General features: G+C 40.4%; 1 protein-coding gene and 1 long non-coding RNA gene across 7 annotated transcripts in view; one reads left to right on the top strand and one right to left on the bottom strand.

Annotated features, from left to right (window-relative positions):
* Nucleotides 1-15,312, bottom strand: part of LOC114486868 (uncharacterized) — a 108,669-nt gene that overhangs the window by 40,466 nt on the left and 52,891 nt on the right. The gene's annotated exons all lie outside the window — the stretch shown is intronic.
* Nucleotides 1-15,312, top strand: part of LOC102993308 (phospholipid-transporting ATPase FetA-like) — a 99,144-nt gene that overhangs the window by 36,776 nt on the left and 47,056 nt on the right. For 3 of the 4 annotated variants that reach the window (XM_055087101.1, XM_055087102.1, XM_028493835.1), the window contains exons 3-6: nt 7,489-7,547; nt 11,837-11,950; nt 12,783-12,881; nt 14,503-14,564. In XM_055087101.1, coding sequence (XP_054943076.1) covers nt 7,489-7,547; nt 11,837-11,950; nt 12,783-12,881; nt 14,503-14,564 — 334 coding nt within the window. Of the gene's footprint in view, nt 1-7,488; nt 7,548-11,836; nt 11,951-12,782; nt 12,882-14,501; nt 14,565-15,312 lie in introns of those variants that run through there. The other variant, XM_055087103.1, reaches the window with a different exon arrangement.

Below are 15,312 nucleotides of genomic sequence, written 5' to 3'. Positions count from 1 at the left end.
TGACTGGTGTGAGATGATATCTCATTGTAGTTTTGATTTGCATTTCTCTAATGACTAATGATGTTGAGCATTCTTTCATGTCTTTTTGACACTGCACTCTATCCACCCTCTTCAGTCATGCTGATTATCCTCCTGTTTGCTGACCTTAGAAAGATCAACAAAGAATTAGTCTTAGCTGGGGTTTCTCTTTCAGTCCAGCTGTTCTGTGATTATATAGATACTCCCACAAGGAGAAGGAGGTGATTATTCTCCTTTGGAGGAGTTTGGACAGAAATCTGACCATGATTCAACAGAATGTGTTTCTAAGCATTTATTCACTTGTGTGCTTGTTCATTCAACAAATATGTGTTAAATCCAGGGCCTAATGCTGAGCTAACCAGTGGGATACAGAGATTTAAAGAAAAGAAAAAAGAAAAAAAGACACGGTCTCTATCTTTAAGGAAGTCTTTGTTTAGTGGGAGAAGACGGTATTAGAAGTATTATAAATGAGCTGAATGTAAACCATGAGACATAGCAATGGGTAGACTGAACCAGAAACAGGTAATGAAATGGTGATGAGACAGCAAATTAGTTACTGCCTCTTCCGCAGGACCGCAGACCCTGGACTTTCCCATGATGACTCTCAGCTATGTCATTTAGCTATTCTTCACACCATTCTTTAGATAGAAATATTATCTGGTGACTGCACTCCAGATATCTTAGAGATGCAGTCTGGAGAGATGAAATATAAATGTTCTTGTGTACCCAAGACTGGAAGCCATATGGGTAGCTCAATCAACTGATAGCTATAATATTCCCATTATGCTTTTTGACTACTAGGATAAATTGTGATCATTTGGAATCTAAGAAATTCCAGAATTCCTACTGTAAATTGACTCCAACTAATCTGACCAGAAATTCCAGAACTTGGTCAGTTATCCTTCCCCTGGCACTCTCTTCACTGATTTTTAGAGATGGGTAAGTTTCAGTCATATGCATTAAATGACTTGGGTGAAATCACCTAGGCCTGTTGATCTAGAATGACAGCAGGGGGTTATTGCTGAGTTTCTCTCACCAGCACCCGGGCTTAATTGATCTGGGAGTCTGGTGGTGTAAGGAGAGGGGACCTTGACTAATCTACTGGTTAGACTTGCACTCCTAAAGGTCATCTCACTGCTCTTCTGTCTTTAGTTGGAAAATCCTATTTATGATTGCTTTCCCACTGTGAGCAAGGAGGTATTTGCTCAGAACCTCCTAAGACTGATTGCCTCCTGACCACCTGGCCTGACTTCCTTTTTCTCCCTCCCTCCTTCTTCCTCCTGCTTCTTTTTCTTCCTGTGTGCCACTTTTTCCAGTTCCCTCTTACAGAGCCCATTTTCCTTTTTAGTTTCTGCCATTTCCTTGTCTGGGTGCATCTCCAATTTTCTGTAGCTTTAACTCCTAAAACTTGAGATTGTATTACATCAAGACTGCAGAAGAGCTATGTTTTTCACTCTAGCATTTGATTCAAAACTCTTAAGTACATACTTAGAGGCTTCTCCTACTTTGACACTTCTCTTCTACTAACATCCCACCAAGGGATTTTCCATCACTAGACTGTGGCTTTTGTACCCTTTCTTCTTTACTGGCTGAGTCAGCTTAGTATATCCACAGGAGATAGCTGAAAGTTCAAAATCTACGTTGAGCACAGACAAATGTATCAGTGATGCTTGTGGAATCTCCTTGACATAGCATAAGATAAAGGACAAAAAAATATCATTTAATGAGTACTTTTGATGTGTCAGGTATTATGTAGACAGTTTATGAGCACCATCTCATTTAGCCCTCGTATTAGCATGTAAGGTAGATTTTACTATCCCGTTTTACACATGAGGAAACTAAAGCCCAGAAATGGAAAATGACTTGCCCTAAGTCACTTAACAGTTTAGTCACAAAGCCCAGTCTAGAACTGCTAAAATTTTCTGAGCATTTTTTCATGTATTGGGAATTGTTCTTAAATGCTTTGCATGCCTCAATTTATTAATCCTCACAATAACTTTATGAGTAGGTATTATTATCATTCATTTTACAGATGAAGAAAATGAGTCTCAGAAAGGTTAAGTAACTTCCTCAAGGCTATATAGCTGGTGAGTGAAAGATTGAGATTTGAACCCTGGAAGTCTGACTCAATTGTCCATGTTTTTTTTTTTTTTTTTTTTTGTGGTACGCGGGCCTCACACTGTTGTGGCCTCTCCCGTTGCGGAGCACAGGCTCCGGACGCGCAGGCTCAGCGGCCATGGCTCACGGGCCCAGCCGCTCCGCGGCATGTGGGATCCTCCCAAACCGGGGCGCGAACCCGGTTCCCCTGCATCGGCAGGCGGACGCGCAACCACTGCACCACCAGGGAAGCCCCATGTTTTTTTTTTTTAACTGAAATATAGTTTATTTACAATATCATGTTAGTTTCAGGTGTACAGCAAAGTGATTCAGTTATATATTTTTTTTCAGATTATTTTTCCATTATAGCTTATTACAAGATATTGAATATGGTTCCTATGTTCTTTTTTTTTTTAATATAAATTTATTTATTTATTTATTTTTGGCTACGTTGGGCCTTCGTTGCTGCCCGCAGGTTTTTTCTAGTGGCAGTGAGCGGAGACTACTCGTTGTGGTGCGCAGGCTCCTCATTGTGGCGGCTTCCCTTGTTGCGGAGCACGGGCTCTAGGCCTGCAGGCTTCAGTAGTTGTGGCTTGCAGGCTCTAGAGCACCGGCTCAGCAGTTGTGGTGCACAAGCTTAGTTGCTCTGAGGCATGTGGGATCTTCCCAGTCCAGGGCTTGAACCCATGTTCCCTGCATTGGCAGGCAGATTCTTTTTTTTTTTTTTTTTTTTGGTGGTACGCGGGCCTCTCACTGCTGTGGCCTCTCCCGTTGCGGAGCACAGGCTTCGGACGCGCAGGCTCAGCGGCCATGGCTCATGGGCCCAGCCGCTCCGCGGCATGTGGGATCCTCCCGGGCCGGGGCACGAACCCGTGTCCCCTGCATCAGCAGGGGGACTCTCAACCACTGCGCCACCAGGGAAGCCCGGCAGGCAGATTCTTAACCACTGCGCCACCAGGGAAGTCCCGAGTTCCTATGTTCTTAACCACTGTGAAAGCCTGCCATGTTTTTAACTCTAAGTCAACTGCACATTTTATAATACCAAGTTGCCTTGCTTCACCAATATGTCTGACCCTTTCATTTCAGTGATTCTTACCACCCTCAGGCCAGCTCTCAGCACCGGTCCTTGTGAAACCAGGCCTTCGCTGAACAGGCTGTAGACTCAACCCTTAGTTCCCAATGAAGGATGTATTTTCCACAGTCACCAGAGGCTAGAGTTAGGTGTTTGTCCCCTTGAATTCCATAGCCATGACTACTTCAACTAGACCATCTCCTAGACTCTCCTTGTCTAAGCTAATTTTCAATCTTCTGTAGTTCTAACTCTCATCCATAATTCACATTTTGTCACTCTTGTTTCAGCCAAACAGAAATAAACTTTGAATTAACAAGTGATGGGGAAAACACTTGGTCATCCCAGTCTTTCCTCAACAGTATTCACAAGCCCTAGGGAATCTTGAAGTAATCTTTCATTATCTCATCCAAAAAATTTTTCTGCCTTTATCTCAAACATGACTTGCTACCTTCTTTCCTTAAGCTTGTCTTCTTTTTCTCTCGGACTTTTAGTTTCTTCTCCCAGATGGTTGTGCAAACTGAAGTTTTAACCACTTTTCTCATTGTTCCTGCTTTTCCTTTTTTTAGAGGCATCTTATGAAAACCAACTTTCTAGCCTTCCCTTCCTGGTGAAAATCCTACTTTCCTTCTTCTCTCCTTTTCTTTCATAGCAGGTCTGGGATCAAAGAGCCAGAACTAGGTGTTGGTTAATGCTGTCCCCCACTTAGAAGTCTCAATCTGTCTCCACCAACTCAGGCTCTGAACTTTGGGATCTACCTGCTTTACTTTACTCCTAAACTCAAAGAAGGAGGTATGTATTTAGTTGTTTTGCAGAGCCTCAACTCCATGTATCCCTTGGGGTTCCTGGGCTTAGAGAGAATAGCCTGTTGCACCCAGATAAATTGCTGGGAAAACCTGTTAGACCTTTATTAAGTTTAAAAAATAGTTAGTGATATCTAGGATTAAATTTAATAAGAAATGTGAAATTCAATAAGAAAATATTAGAACTTCATCAAGAGGCATAAAATAATATTTTTGAATAAATTGAGAGGCTGTGCTGGTCTGTTGGGTATGGTTGGAGGGGCAAATGGCATGAGAGAGACTGGTTTCGTTCACCAATGCCTGAGCAAATTGAGTATGAACATAGTAGAAAAGTAGCCTGCTCATGGAATGGAAATCTCAAAGTCAGGAGAAACACCAGTACTACCCTGGTACTCTGCCCTAATCAGGCAGCCATCTGGGCCCCTGAGAAAGTCCCTGCAGAAAGAGTATAGGTCATGCAGCAGCTCTACATCTTAGACACAGCTAAATTATCTGAGCCATACATGTTCCACTGCTTTGGATAACCTAAGCTATAATGGTTAGCAGAAGCTCTTGTATCACCAGATTGTAAATAAGCCACTAACTAGTCAAAACAGAGTACAACAAAACATCCTGTCAGTCCCATCTCAACTTCCCCTATCTTTATTCAGCTAATCCTAGTAATCACAAGAATGAAACAAGAAAGAAATACACTAGTCCAGGAGAACAAACTATAAGCTGTGTAGCTGGGTGGTAAACTAGCCCAGGGAAGACTTATAGCCACTTGTTTATGTATTGCTAGCAAGCTGATTGTACAGACATTATCATCATGCACAAAGTGGCTTCCTGGGGGCACACCAGTCTCCCTCCAGGGATATAGTATGCTACTGGATGGGGGACTAATAGTGCAAAAAGGTCAACTCTCCCCAGATTAATCTGTGTAATTTCCAAATCTGTATACTCAAATCCTTGAGTAAAAGGAGGTAAACATCCCAGTTTCACCTTTCCTACAATTTGTGCAAATCTCTGAACTTCAAGCACTGCCCATTGTGCAGACTTTGGCCCCTTATATTTTCTGTAAGAAATTTAGTCTTGTGCTGATTTCATGATGTTTAGTAATTTTTTGCTGACAACCAGAGGAGGAATAAAGGAAATTACATGAAGAACTATAAAAGTCCCTGTCTTATCATTGGCTCTCTCCTCAACTTTCAGAAGTCTACCATCTTAGCCCCCTGAGGAAAGCAGTGTGATTTTCCAGACCTGACTGTTCTTCCCATGGGAGGTATCTCTGCCTTTTCTAATAACCCACTTTCACTCCATCCACAGAACTTTAGTGAATAAAATTTTATTTGTCCTCACCTCTAGTCAAAACTCTAATCTTGAGCAAACTGGACAAAATGATTCTGAAGTTTATCTAGAAGAGAAAATAGACAAGATGTAGCCAAGAAGTCTTCTTTGAAAAAGAAGACTTGCTATCGTATATTAAAAGTTACATAATAAAAGATGAATGGAGGGAGGGATAAATTAGGGGTGTGGGATTAACAAATAAAAACTACTATGCATAAAATAAGCAACAAGGATTTACTGTATAGCACAGGGAATTATATTAAATATCTTGTAATAACTATAATGGAAAATAATCTGAAAAAATATATATATGTGTAACTGAATAATTTTGCTGTACACCTGAAACTAACACAATATTGTAAACCAACTGTACTTCAATTAAAGAATATATTTTTAAAGATGGATAGAACGACGGAACTTAATAGAAAACCCAGAATTATATTCAATATGTTAGAATTTAGTACGTTATAAAAATGACATTTTAAACCAGAGTGGGATAAAATATTTGCAAATCACATATCTGATAACTGATTTCTATTCAGAATAGATAAAGAATGCATAGCTCAGTGATTAAAAAGATAATTAACCCAGTGTACAAATGGGCAAAGAATCAGAATAGACATTTCTCCAAAGAAGATATATAGGACTTCCCTGGTGGCGCAGTGGTTAAGAATTCGCCTGCCAATGCAGGGGACACGGGTTCGATCCCTGGTCTGGGGAGATCCCACATGCCACGGAGCAACTGAGTCTGTGTGCCACAACTACTGAGCCTGCACTCTAGAGCCCGCGAGCCACAACTACTGAGCCCGCACGCCACAACTACTGAAGCCCACACACCCTAGAGCCCATGTGCTGCAACTACTGAGCCCATGTGCTGCAACTACTGAAGGCTGCGTACCTAGAGGCTGTGCTTTGCAACAGGAGAAGCCACCGCAATGAGAAGCCCATGCACCGCAACGAAGAGTAGACCCCACTCGCTGCAACTAAAGCCCTCAGGCAGCAACAAAGACCGAACGCAGCCAAAATTAATTAATTAATTAAAAAATTCCTTTCTCATTAAAAAAACAAATCAAAAAAAGAAGGTATATAAATGTTCAATAAAACACATGAAAAGATACTCAACGTCACCATTAGTCATTATGAACATGCAAATCAAAATCACAATGAGATACTACTTCATATCCACTAAGATGGTTAAAATAAAAAACACAGTCAATAACAAGTGTTGGCAAGGATATGGAGAAATTGGAATTCTCATACATTGTCAGTGAGAATGTAAAATAGTGCAACTGCTGTGAAAACCTTTTTGGCAGTTCCTCAAAATGTTAAAACTAGAGTTACCATATGACCCAGCAATTCTACTCCTATGTTTATACCCAAGAGAAATGAAAACATGTTCACATAAAAACTCATACGTGAGTGTTCAAAACACAGGGCCTGACACCTGCTAAGAACTCAGTAAATGCTTGTTGAACCAATGAAGAATTGAAGAGGCTATAGGAATGTTTTATTCAGGACAGAAAGATCTATTGATAATATACATTTTTAATACTTTTCATAACATGATAATGGGCTACTTGCAATAGTTTGTAACACCTATGTGTTTTGATGTGATGATTTTGTTATGTGTTGTTGTTATCAGGCTGACTCCACTAAATTGCAAGTCCCTTGAAGTCAGGACTCTGCCTTACTCATCTTTTTATCTCCCCACAGCATCCAGCACACTGGTTTCTGTGCAGTAGATGCTCAGTAATTATTTATTAATTCAAATTTAGTCAAACAAGTTTAGTAAAGCCTGCCTTGGAAAGAAACTCAGAAATCTTAAACTATGGCTCTGTAATTATGAAGGAGGACTGGGTTTCTGTGTTTGGCAGTAATGTTGGTGCACACCAGCCTGTTGTCTGTGGAAACATAATCTAGGATTACTAGAAGCATTAATGGTGGAGAACTCCTCAGAAGTTACTTGTCCTCTTGCCTCCAGAAAGCTTCAGCACTTTAGGGTTTCCATTTTTATTATATTTCTTGATTCTTTGAATAAAGAGACAAAATCCTATTTGTGGGCAGATATCCTCAGTGAGAAAGTGTGAGAATCTAGTGAAGTCTTCATTAGCAGCCAGCATCCCAGGCTGATCTACAGAGGGGCACCCTTCTCATCATTTCTCTCTTCTTTTTCAGAACAAGAGAGGTATCTGCAAGCCAACAACAGAGAATTTAACAGTCTGTTCGGATATCCGGTGAGTATCAAGTCTCTAGCTATTTCAGGAGGGGGCTGGTATTTTCCTCTAATAATCCCCGTTGTCAGTGAGGCAGGAAATTCTTTGTAGATGTAGATCCTACAACATAGGTTCTACTTTCTTTCAAGCTCCTATACAATGAGGGCTGGTACAGTGAGGGCTCAGAAACCAAATTAATCCGGTGACCTAGACTCAGGGGAGAATGTGTCTCAAATTTGGGGTTTTATATATATCTTCTAGAAAAGAAATACTGTAGCTTGCACAAATGAAAGCATAGTTCCACAACTTTCTTTTTTCACTTAGACATCTCTCTATGACAATATGTGTAGACCTTCCTAATTCATTTAATAGCAGCATAGTTTTCCATTGTATCAATATACCTTAATTTATTCAACCAGTTTCTTATTGATTATCATTTTAAATGTCTCCATTTATATGCAGGTGTCCCCTCCAAAAAAATTTCTCCAGTGTTTTGCTATGATAAATGGTCCTAAGTGAACACCATTATACTACATATACTTCAGCACATTTGTGTGAATATACATTATGAGAGTTTCCTTGAAGTGAATTGGCTGGGTCAAAAGGAAAACACATTAAAATTTTTGATACATATTGCCAGATTGCCCTCTAAAAAGATTATATCCATTTATATTTCTACCTGTAGTAAAGACTGCTCACTTCTCCATATTCCTGCCAAACTTGATATTATCAATCTTTTTTATCTTTGCCAGACTCTTAGATGAAAAATGACATTTTGTTATCTATCTTTCCTTAATTTTGAGTGAGAGCAATAATCTCTTCATGTTAATTAGCCTTTTGTATTTCTTTTTATGGAAACTACTGTTAATGATCTTTGCCCATTTTCTACTGGATTCTTTTTTCACTTTTTTATTTATTTATAAATAAGTAACTCATAAAAAGATATATGTTTAAAAGTCATGCTCCAACACCATATCCTTGCCCTCATCTCTGCTCCCTATAGGAAACCACTTTTATTAGTTTCTTGTATATTCAGCAGTGCTTCTTTGTGCAAATAAAGCAAATACAAATATATATTCTCATTTTCCCACTTTCTTAAACTATTCTGAACCTTATCATCATGTCCTGGAGATGTTTTCATAATTATAATTTCATGATAGCTTTTTCCTTCTTTTTTCAACTGCATAGTATTTCCTAGGCAGATTTAGCATAGTTAATGTAACCATTTCCTTTTAAATTGACATTGGATTGTTTCCAATCTTTTATAATTACAAGCAATTTTTACATATATGTTACTTTGTGCACATGTAGATATATATATATAGTGCTATAACTATATAATAGATATACATAGATATACATATTTGTAGTCTCTGTAGGATATTTATGATTTCTGAGTTAGAGAGATAATAACAATATTTGGATAATATTGGATAATATTATATATATATATAATATAATAATCTGGATAATAACAATATTTAGGATATGGCCATGGGAACAGGTTTCCCCCTCTCTACCTTCTAGAGCTACATAAGAAGCTCTATGGTGCAGTAAAACTAGGTTTTGGCATCAGACAGACCTGAGTTTGAACACTCAGGTTAGTAAGCTCTAGTCCTTACTAACCTTGTATCCTTAGGCACATTATTTAACTTATTTTCTTCAGTTCCCTCATCTATAAAAAGAGCATAATAACGTTCACCATACATGGTGATTGTTAGAGTTAAATATGTTGTGAAAAAAAAATGTTAGTTTTCTTTCATCAAGAAACTATTACCCCTTGACAAAAGGGTACAAGTTTCATTCATCTCTGTAACTACTGTTCCCATCACAATATTTGGCACATAAATGGCATTCAATAAATATGTGCTGGATAGCTGATGAATAAATAAACAGGTTTGACTATTATGTACTTAATAACCATTTCATTTCCCTGCCTACCCATTGCTCATTTTCATCCTATTTCTCTAATTACTTCCATTCCTATTCCTTTTCCTCTTCTCAATCCCCTAACTACTTATTCTTATAATATACTTGGCCTTCTGTTCTCTATACCCCGCTTTAGCAGTCAAACAGGTACCCCTGCCCAAATAAATAAATAGCCCAAACCAAAATCTGCCACCTCTCTCATGCCAAAAGAACCAAACACTGAGGAATTTCATAGTTAAGCAGATGTTCTACATTCTTGAGATATTGCTTCTGGTTTGACATTTAAGAGTAGAACAAAACACTCTAGTTGCCAAGTTAGTAAAGAAGTACTGATATGTTTATCTTGAGACAGAATCAGGATAGCTTTTGTCTTTGTTTTCTAAACAAATGCTACCCAAATGAATAGAAACCTGAAATACATTAACTATAAAATCAAATGGAAAATCAGTAGTGAAAGCCAGCTGCTTCAGCAAGGCAAAAGATCAAAAGAACTTTGGATCCAAGTATCAGAGTCGTCTGGACTTAGACACCGAGAAATTCAGAGTATCTTATGATCAAAGAAAACTATTTCTATGTTAGAATAACCTACTCTCAGAGCTAGAAAGGACCTTAGAGGTCATTTAGTTAGAACGCCTTTCAAGACATACCTGTGAGCTCTCCAGGATAGATCTTGTTTAACTCTTTTTCAGCCTCTACTAGTATAGCCTATAATAGAGCTGTGAGCAGAGCAAACCTTGAGAAATGTATAGTGTTTGATTGATCATTAATTGAAAAATCATGGAGAAACACGAAGGAAATCCTAGGTTTAACTTGGATCTTTAAACTCCTGTGTGCTGGGCTTCCCTGGTGGCGCAGTGGTTGAGAGTCCGCCTGCCGATGCAGGGGACATGGGTTCGTGCCCCGGTCTGGGAGGATCCCACATTCCGCGGAGCGGCTGGGCCCGAGAGCCATGGCCGCTGAGCCTGCGCGTCCGGAGCCTGTGCTCCGCAAAGGGAGAGGCCACAGCAGTGAGAGGCCTGCGTACCGCAAAAAAACCCAAAAAAACTCTTAAGTGCTAAAATGTTTGACCAGCTTCCCTTCCCTAGGGAAATAGACCTTAGGCAAGGCTTGACTGGGTAGCCTATCTAGCCTTCCAAGGAAAGTTTTAGCCTTAGTACAGAATGATGTTGGTTCTCTGACAGAAGAGTTCAGATGTCTTCCCAATGTAGGACCCAGCAAGAGATTCTTCACACTTGAGCAGTATCTGTATTTCAGGACTGCAGGTGGGTTTATTCTTTCATTAGGCCCTATAGATGGAGATGGTGGGGGAGAAGCCCTGTCCTTAGGGAATTATTTGGTCTCATTCTTCTGCTTTTCTTGAGCTCTTAGATTCAAACTCTCACATCTTAGGTCAAACGACTGAAGACCCCAAAGTAGAAAGTAAGATGGTCTTTTCAACATCTTGAGATCAGGATTGAAGAGGTAGCAAGTTCCCATTTTCACTCAGCAAAATAATAGCTTAGATGTAGGCCAAAACTATTCAGACCTCTGTCAGGACAGTTAAGGGGCAAGTGAGTCTCCATTGTTGACAGCAACCAGGTAGGAACCTTCAGTGGGCTAAGGTTGAAAGACAGTAATTTGCTTTTGGCATCTGATATCCTTCAGCATTGAAAGCAACATGTAAAGGCACAACAAAATGGGTTTGCCAGGCTAAGAAAAGCTTCATTAGAGAGCTCTGAGTAAGCTAACACAAATGGCAAACTTGCCTGCTATTTAGGGCTGAGAAGGACCTTGAGTCATAGGGTAAGATGAAACGGAAAGATTTCTGATTCTAAGAAAAAAAAGCATTTGGATGGCTGTACAAGTGAACTGGGGCTCAGGGGACAGCACAATCTCAACTCTGCAAGTAACTGTGTGGTCTTGAGCAAATAAATTAACCTCAGTGCCTCAATTTCTGCATCCTCAAAAGTTGATAGTATATTACTCCCTTCATATGGTTGTTGTGAGAATTAAATAAGTTGCTCCATATAAAATGCTTAGAATAGTGCCTTACACATAGTAACTATTCAATAAGTGTTAAGTCTTTATTGTTGTTGATTTTATTATCATCATTATTATCAATGGCATCAGTAAACAAAGAATTCTATTCAGGGCATAAATAAATCCTGCCCCTCCTAAAAATGTCCCATATTGATCAGCTCTGCCAACTTTGCATACTCTAGGCCTCTCTAGGCCTCAAAGAAAAGGGGGTTGGGAGAAAAACACTTCTTCTCTCCTTCCCCCACTATGTTGCTGAGCTGTGGCTTTTTCCTGTTTTATGAAGTGGTCTTGGTCCTTTTTGTTAAGACTGGGAGGTGGGGTCTTTCATTCGTCTAATTGTGCTTGTGTTCTTTTACTCACAGAACAATAGCATCAAGACCTCAAAATATAATGCCTTTAACTTCTTGCCTATGAACCTGTTTGAACAGTTCCAGAGACTTGCAAATGCATATTTCCTCTTTTTGCTTTTCCTACAGGTATTGCCTTTTAGGGCCTTTTCCACAAAGTATTTTATCAGCCTCTCTGGGGTCAGGTTATGTAATCAGTCCTTCTCCTCCTTAAACTGAGAGATGTCTTCTCTCTTTAGATAACAGGCAAATGGATGGCTGGAGTCTCAGGCCAGTCTCCTAGAGTAGCTGTGGTCAGGATTAGCCAGGATGAAACAAGCCTCTACAAGAGGAAGGGGACAAGGTCGCCAAGTCCCGAGTAAGGGGTGCTCCCTCATCATGGCTGCACGGCCACAGTTCAGCTTAACCATAAAAGGCCACAGACTTGACTCTTCGCCCCAACCTCAGCTGCCATCCCATTTCTCCTTCTTGTCCCAGCCTCCCTGACAGAAAGTTAACACACGGGAGTGCTGAGGGAGGAGAATGGTTTAGAACACAAGCACAGGGCAAGGAAGCCGAGCAGGGTAGGCACAAGTTGGGAGAGAGAGACGGATCATCTCATTTCCCCTTGTGCTGGAGGGGTGTGGGAGGTTATGTGGTTTTCCCGTGTCCACTCTTACAGCCCTACCCCCAGCACCTTCATTATCAGAGGAGAAATGGCTCTTTGCCATCAAGACAAAGGTATTAGAGTTCAGGACAGATACGTGGCAATTTACCATCTCCTCTTCTTTAATCCTTTCTTAGGAGGTGTTTACTGATATTTGGGTGGTTGTCTGGAGGCTACAACAATGGAAAGCAACTAGGATAGTTGAATTTTTTATAAATCTGGGGAGGGGGAAATGGTGGTAGGGTGGGGATTGGGAGGGAGTACACTGTCCTTTAAGTTTTTTGACCCAAGTTTCTCTCCCCGTCCCTCTTTCAGTTGATTCCCCAGATCTCCTCCTTGGCATGGTACACGACTGTGGTACCCCTGATGGTGGTGCTGTCCATAACAGCAGTGAAAGATGCCATCGACGATGTGGTGAAGTGGCTTCCCGGGCCTCTAGTCTCTCACTGTACCTAGTCAGGCTGTGGGGGGCAAGGAGGACTCCCCAGGACTACCTTTTGCTAGGAAGAAGCACTGAAAGGAAAGAGGTGTTTCCTTTCCCTATGTCCTTATCCATCCCAGAGGAATATGAAATTCCCTTAAGCCCAAGATTGGTGAGCCATACATGGCCAGAAAGGGGTAATGCAAGGCCTTTCTCTTTCTTCCTACTGCCACCTTTTTCCAGGTTTCCTTCCATCTCGTTTTTAATAACCCACCTCTTCCTTCAGTTAGCTCTCTCTGGGTTTGCTCTCATCCTTCTTTCTCCATTCACCCTTCTCCCATTTTTGTATTCCTCTTCCCTCCTCCCTCTGTCCCCCCTGCTTTCTCCTGCTCTTATCTCCTCTTTCCACATTCCTCTTCTCCTCTCCAACTCTCCCTATTTCCCTTTCCAACTTTCAGTTCTATCAGGTACACATAGCTAGCAACCCTCTAGTTTTAGAAAGATCATGACATAACAGAGGCTGACTCCTTTCCTGGCCTTGGAGGGAGAAACTGGCTCTCAGTGAGTGCTGCATGGCTTCCTCTTTGCTTCTTTACAGCAGGCCCAGCAAGGAAGGGTGAGGGTAAGGAACCAGCACTATGCCTACTAGTGGGATTTGGGAAGTCCATCCTGTTGACCTGCTTGAAGCTTCCCAAGAGAGTCCTTCTGATTTTGACAGGATAGATTTTTATACCAAAGTTTGAGAGCAGGGTGATTCTCTAGCTCTTTAACTCTGTAACTCTTTAAACCCAGAATTAGCACATATAGTGGTTGAAATTTCAGTCACAACTCAGGTGTGCAAAAATATAACTTAATTTTCTATAACTAAACTCAATGTAGCTCATAACCAGCACCTCACCATCTCAACCCTTTTTAATGAAAGCTGAAAAGTAAACTTGCCAATTCAGGATAACCCACCTAGTTACTTCTGGTTTAGAACTCAGTCTCTTTAGGATAAATATTCTGACAAATTCAGGATTCCTCTGCCCTCTTCCCAGTCCTACCCTTTTCGCAGGGAGTAATCTCAACTGGAAGGAGGGGATTTGTGTGAGTCGTAGCATCAGGACATACCCTTATTTGTCACCTTCTTATTTGGTCTTTGAATGGACCTCTATTCCTCTTTCCTCACTGTGTCCATGGTAGAAGCTTCTTATGCTGACTATGGTTGGGGGTGAGGGTAGCTGTATGCTTGTGAATACTTAACTTCCCTGCACCTACCAAGGTGTATGAGGTTCTAGTCCTACCCCTCATTTTGCATTCTCTCCTCTGTGGCTTTTGACATAAGTTGTTTGTTCTTATTACCCCAGGCTTTGGCTCTTGCTATTAAAGCCAAGATTTTGTCTCTTTCTTCTCTCTTGGTTCTTTTTCTGACCTCCATCCCCAGCTTCTCAGAGACAATCAGCTTCTTGGCCTGGTTTTTATCATAGAAGGACTTGGGGTTGGGAGGGTGAAGGAGGGGGGTGAGGGAGAATTACAAAGAAGGGGAACTACATTGAATAATACTTCAAAATATTAACCTTCTGCATGCAGTTTGCTTTATGTCTATTTCCTGAACTTTTTCTTGTGTAATTTTAGAAAAGGCACCAAAACGACAATCAAGTCAACAGTCGTTCTGTTCTGGTGCTGATGGATGGCAGGTAAGTCCTAGGGAAGCCAGTTTAGGTTGGACCAACTCTGGGAGAGGAATGGCTTTGCTAAAACTTGATGTGCTAGGTGCTTTGTAAAAGTGATTCAGGATAGTGAAAAGAGCCTCAGGTTGGACATAAGAAGAATTTGTTTCTAGATCTAGTATGCCCTGAACTTCCTATGTGACCTCAGACCTCTCTGGGCCTCATATTTCTTATCTATAAAGTGAAGATAATATTCTCTACCTTAGAGGATGCTTATAAAAATGAAAACAAAATAATATATATTAAAGCAATTAATAAATTATGACATGGTATTAATATACAAGTGGTTATTACTAGTACAGTGGTCAACATGGAGGCACCTGTCTTTAGAACATCAATCGACTCTACATGGCTTATTGACCATTCTACTGTAGCCTTTGGTTAGGACATCTTTTTGTTAACAATCTAAAGAAAATATTGGTGTTGACTCCATTGCTGTAGTGTTTGATCATATCTATCTAAAGTATTGGGTCAATGTTTGTATTTTTTGTGGGGTCCTGCAAAATTTGAGCAATTTACCTTTGGCAGGAATAGAGGGAGACAGGCCTGATTTCTATATAAGGCAAAATGTGAAGATTATCATAGGAATTAATAAAAATGAGCAATCATAGCTGGCTAAAGGAATCAAGGAGGACTTTCTGGAAGAGGTGATATTTGTGCTGGACCTTAAGGGATGGGAAAGAATTCAACAAATAGAGATTGTATGAAAGGAAAA

The sequence above is a fragment of the Physeter macrocephalus genome, chromosome 9 (assembly GCF_002837175.3).
Source record: "Physeter macrocephalus isolate SW-GA chromosome 9, ASM283717v5, whole genome shotgun sequence".
Taxonomy (NCBI): domain Eukaryota; kingdom Metazoa; phylum Chordata; class Mammalia; order Artiodactyla; family Physeteridae; genus Physeter; species Physeter macrocephalus.
Note: the sequence above shows the minus strand (reverse complement) of the source record. Positions and strands in the feature narration are given on the sequence as shown.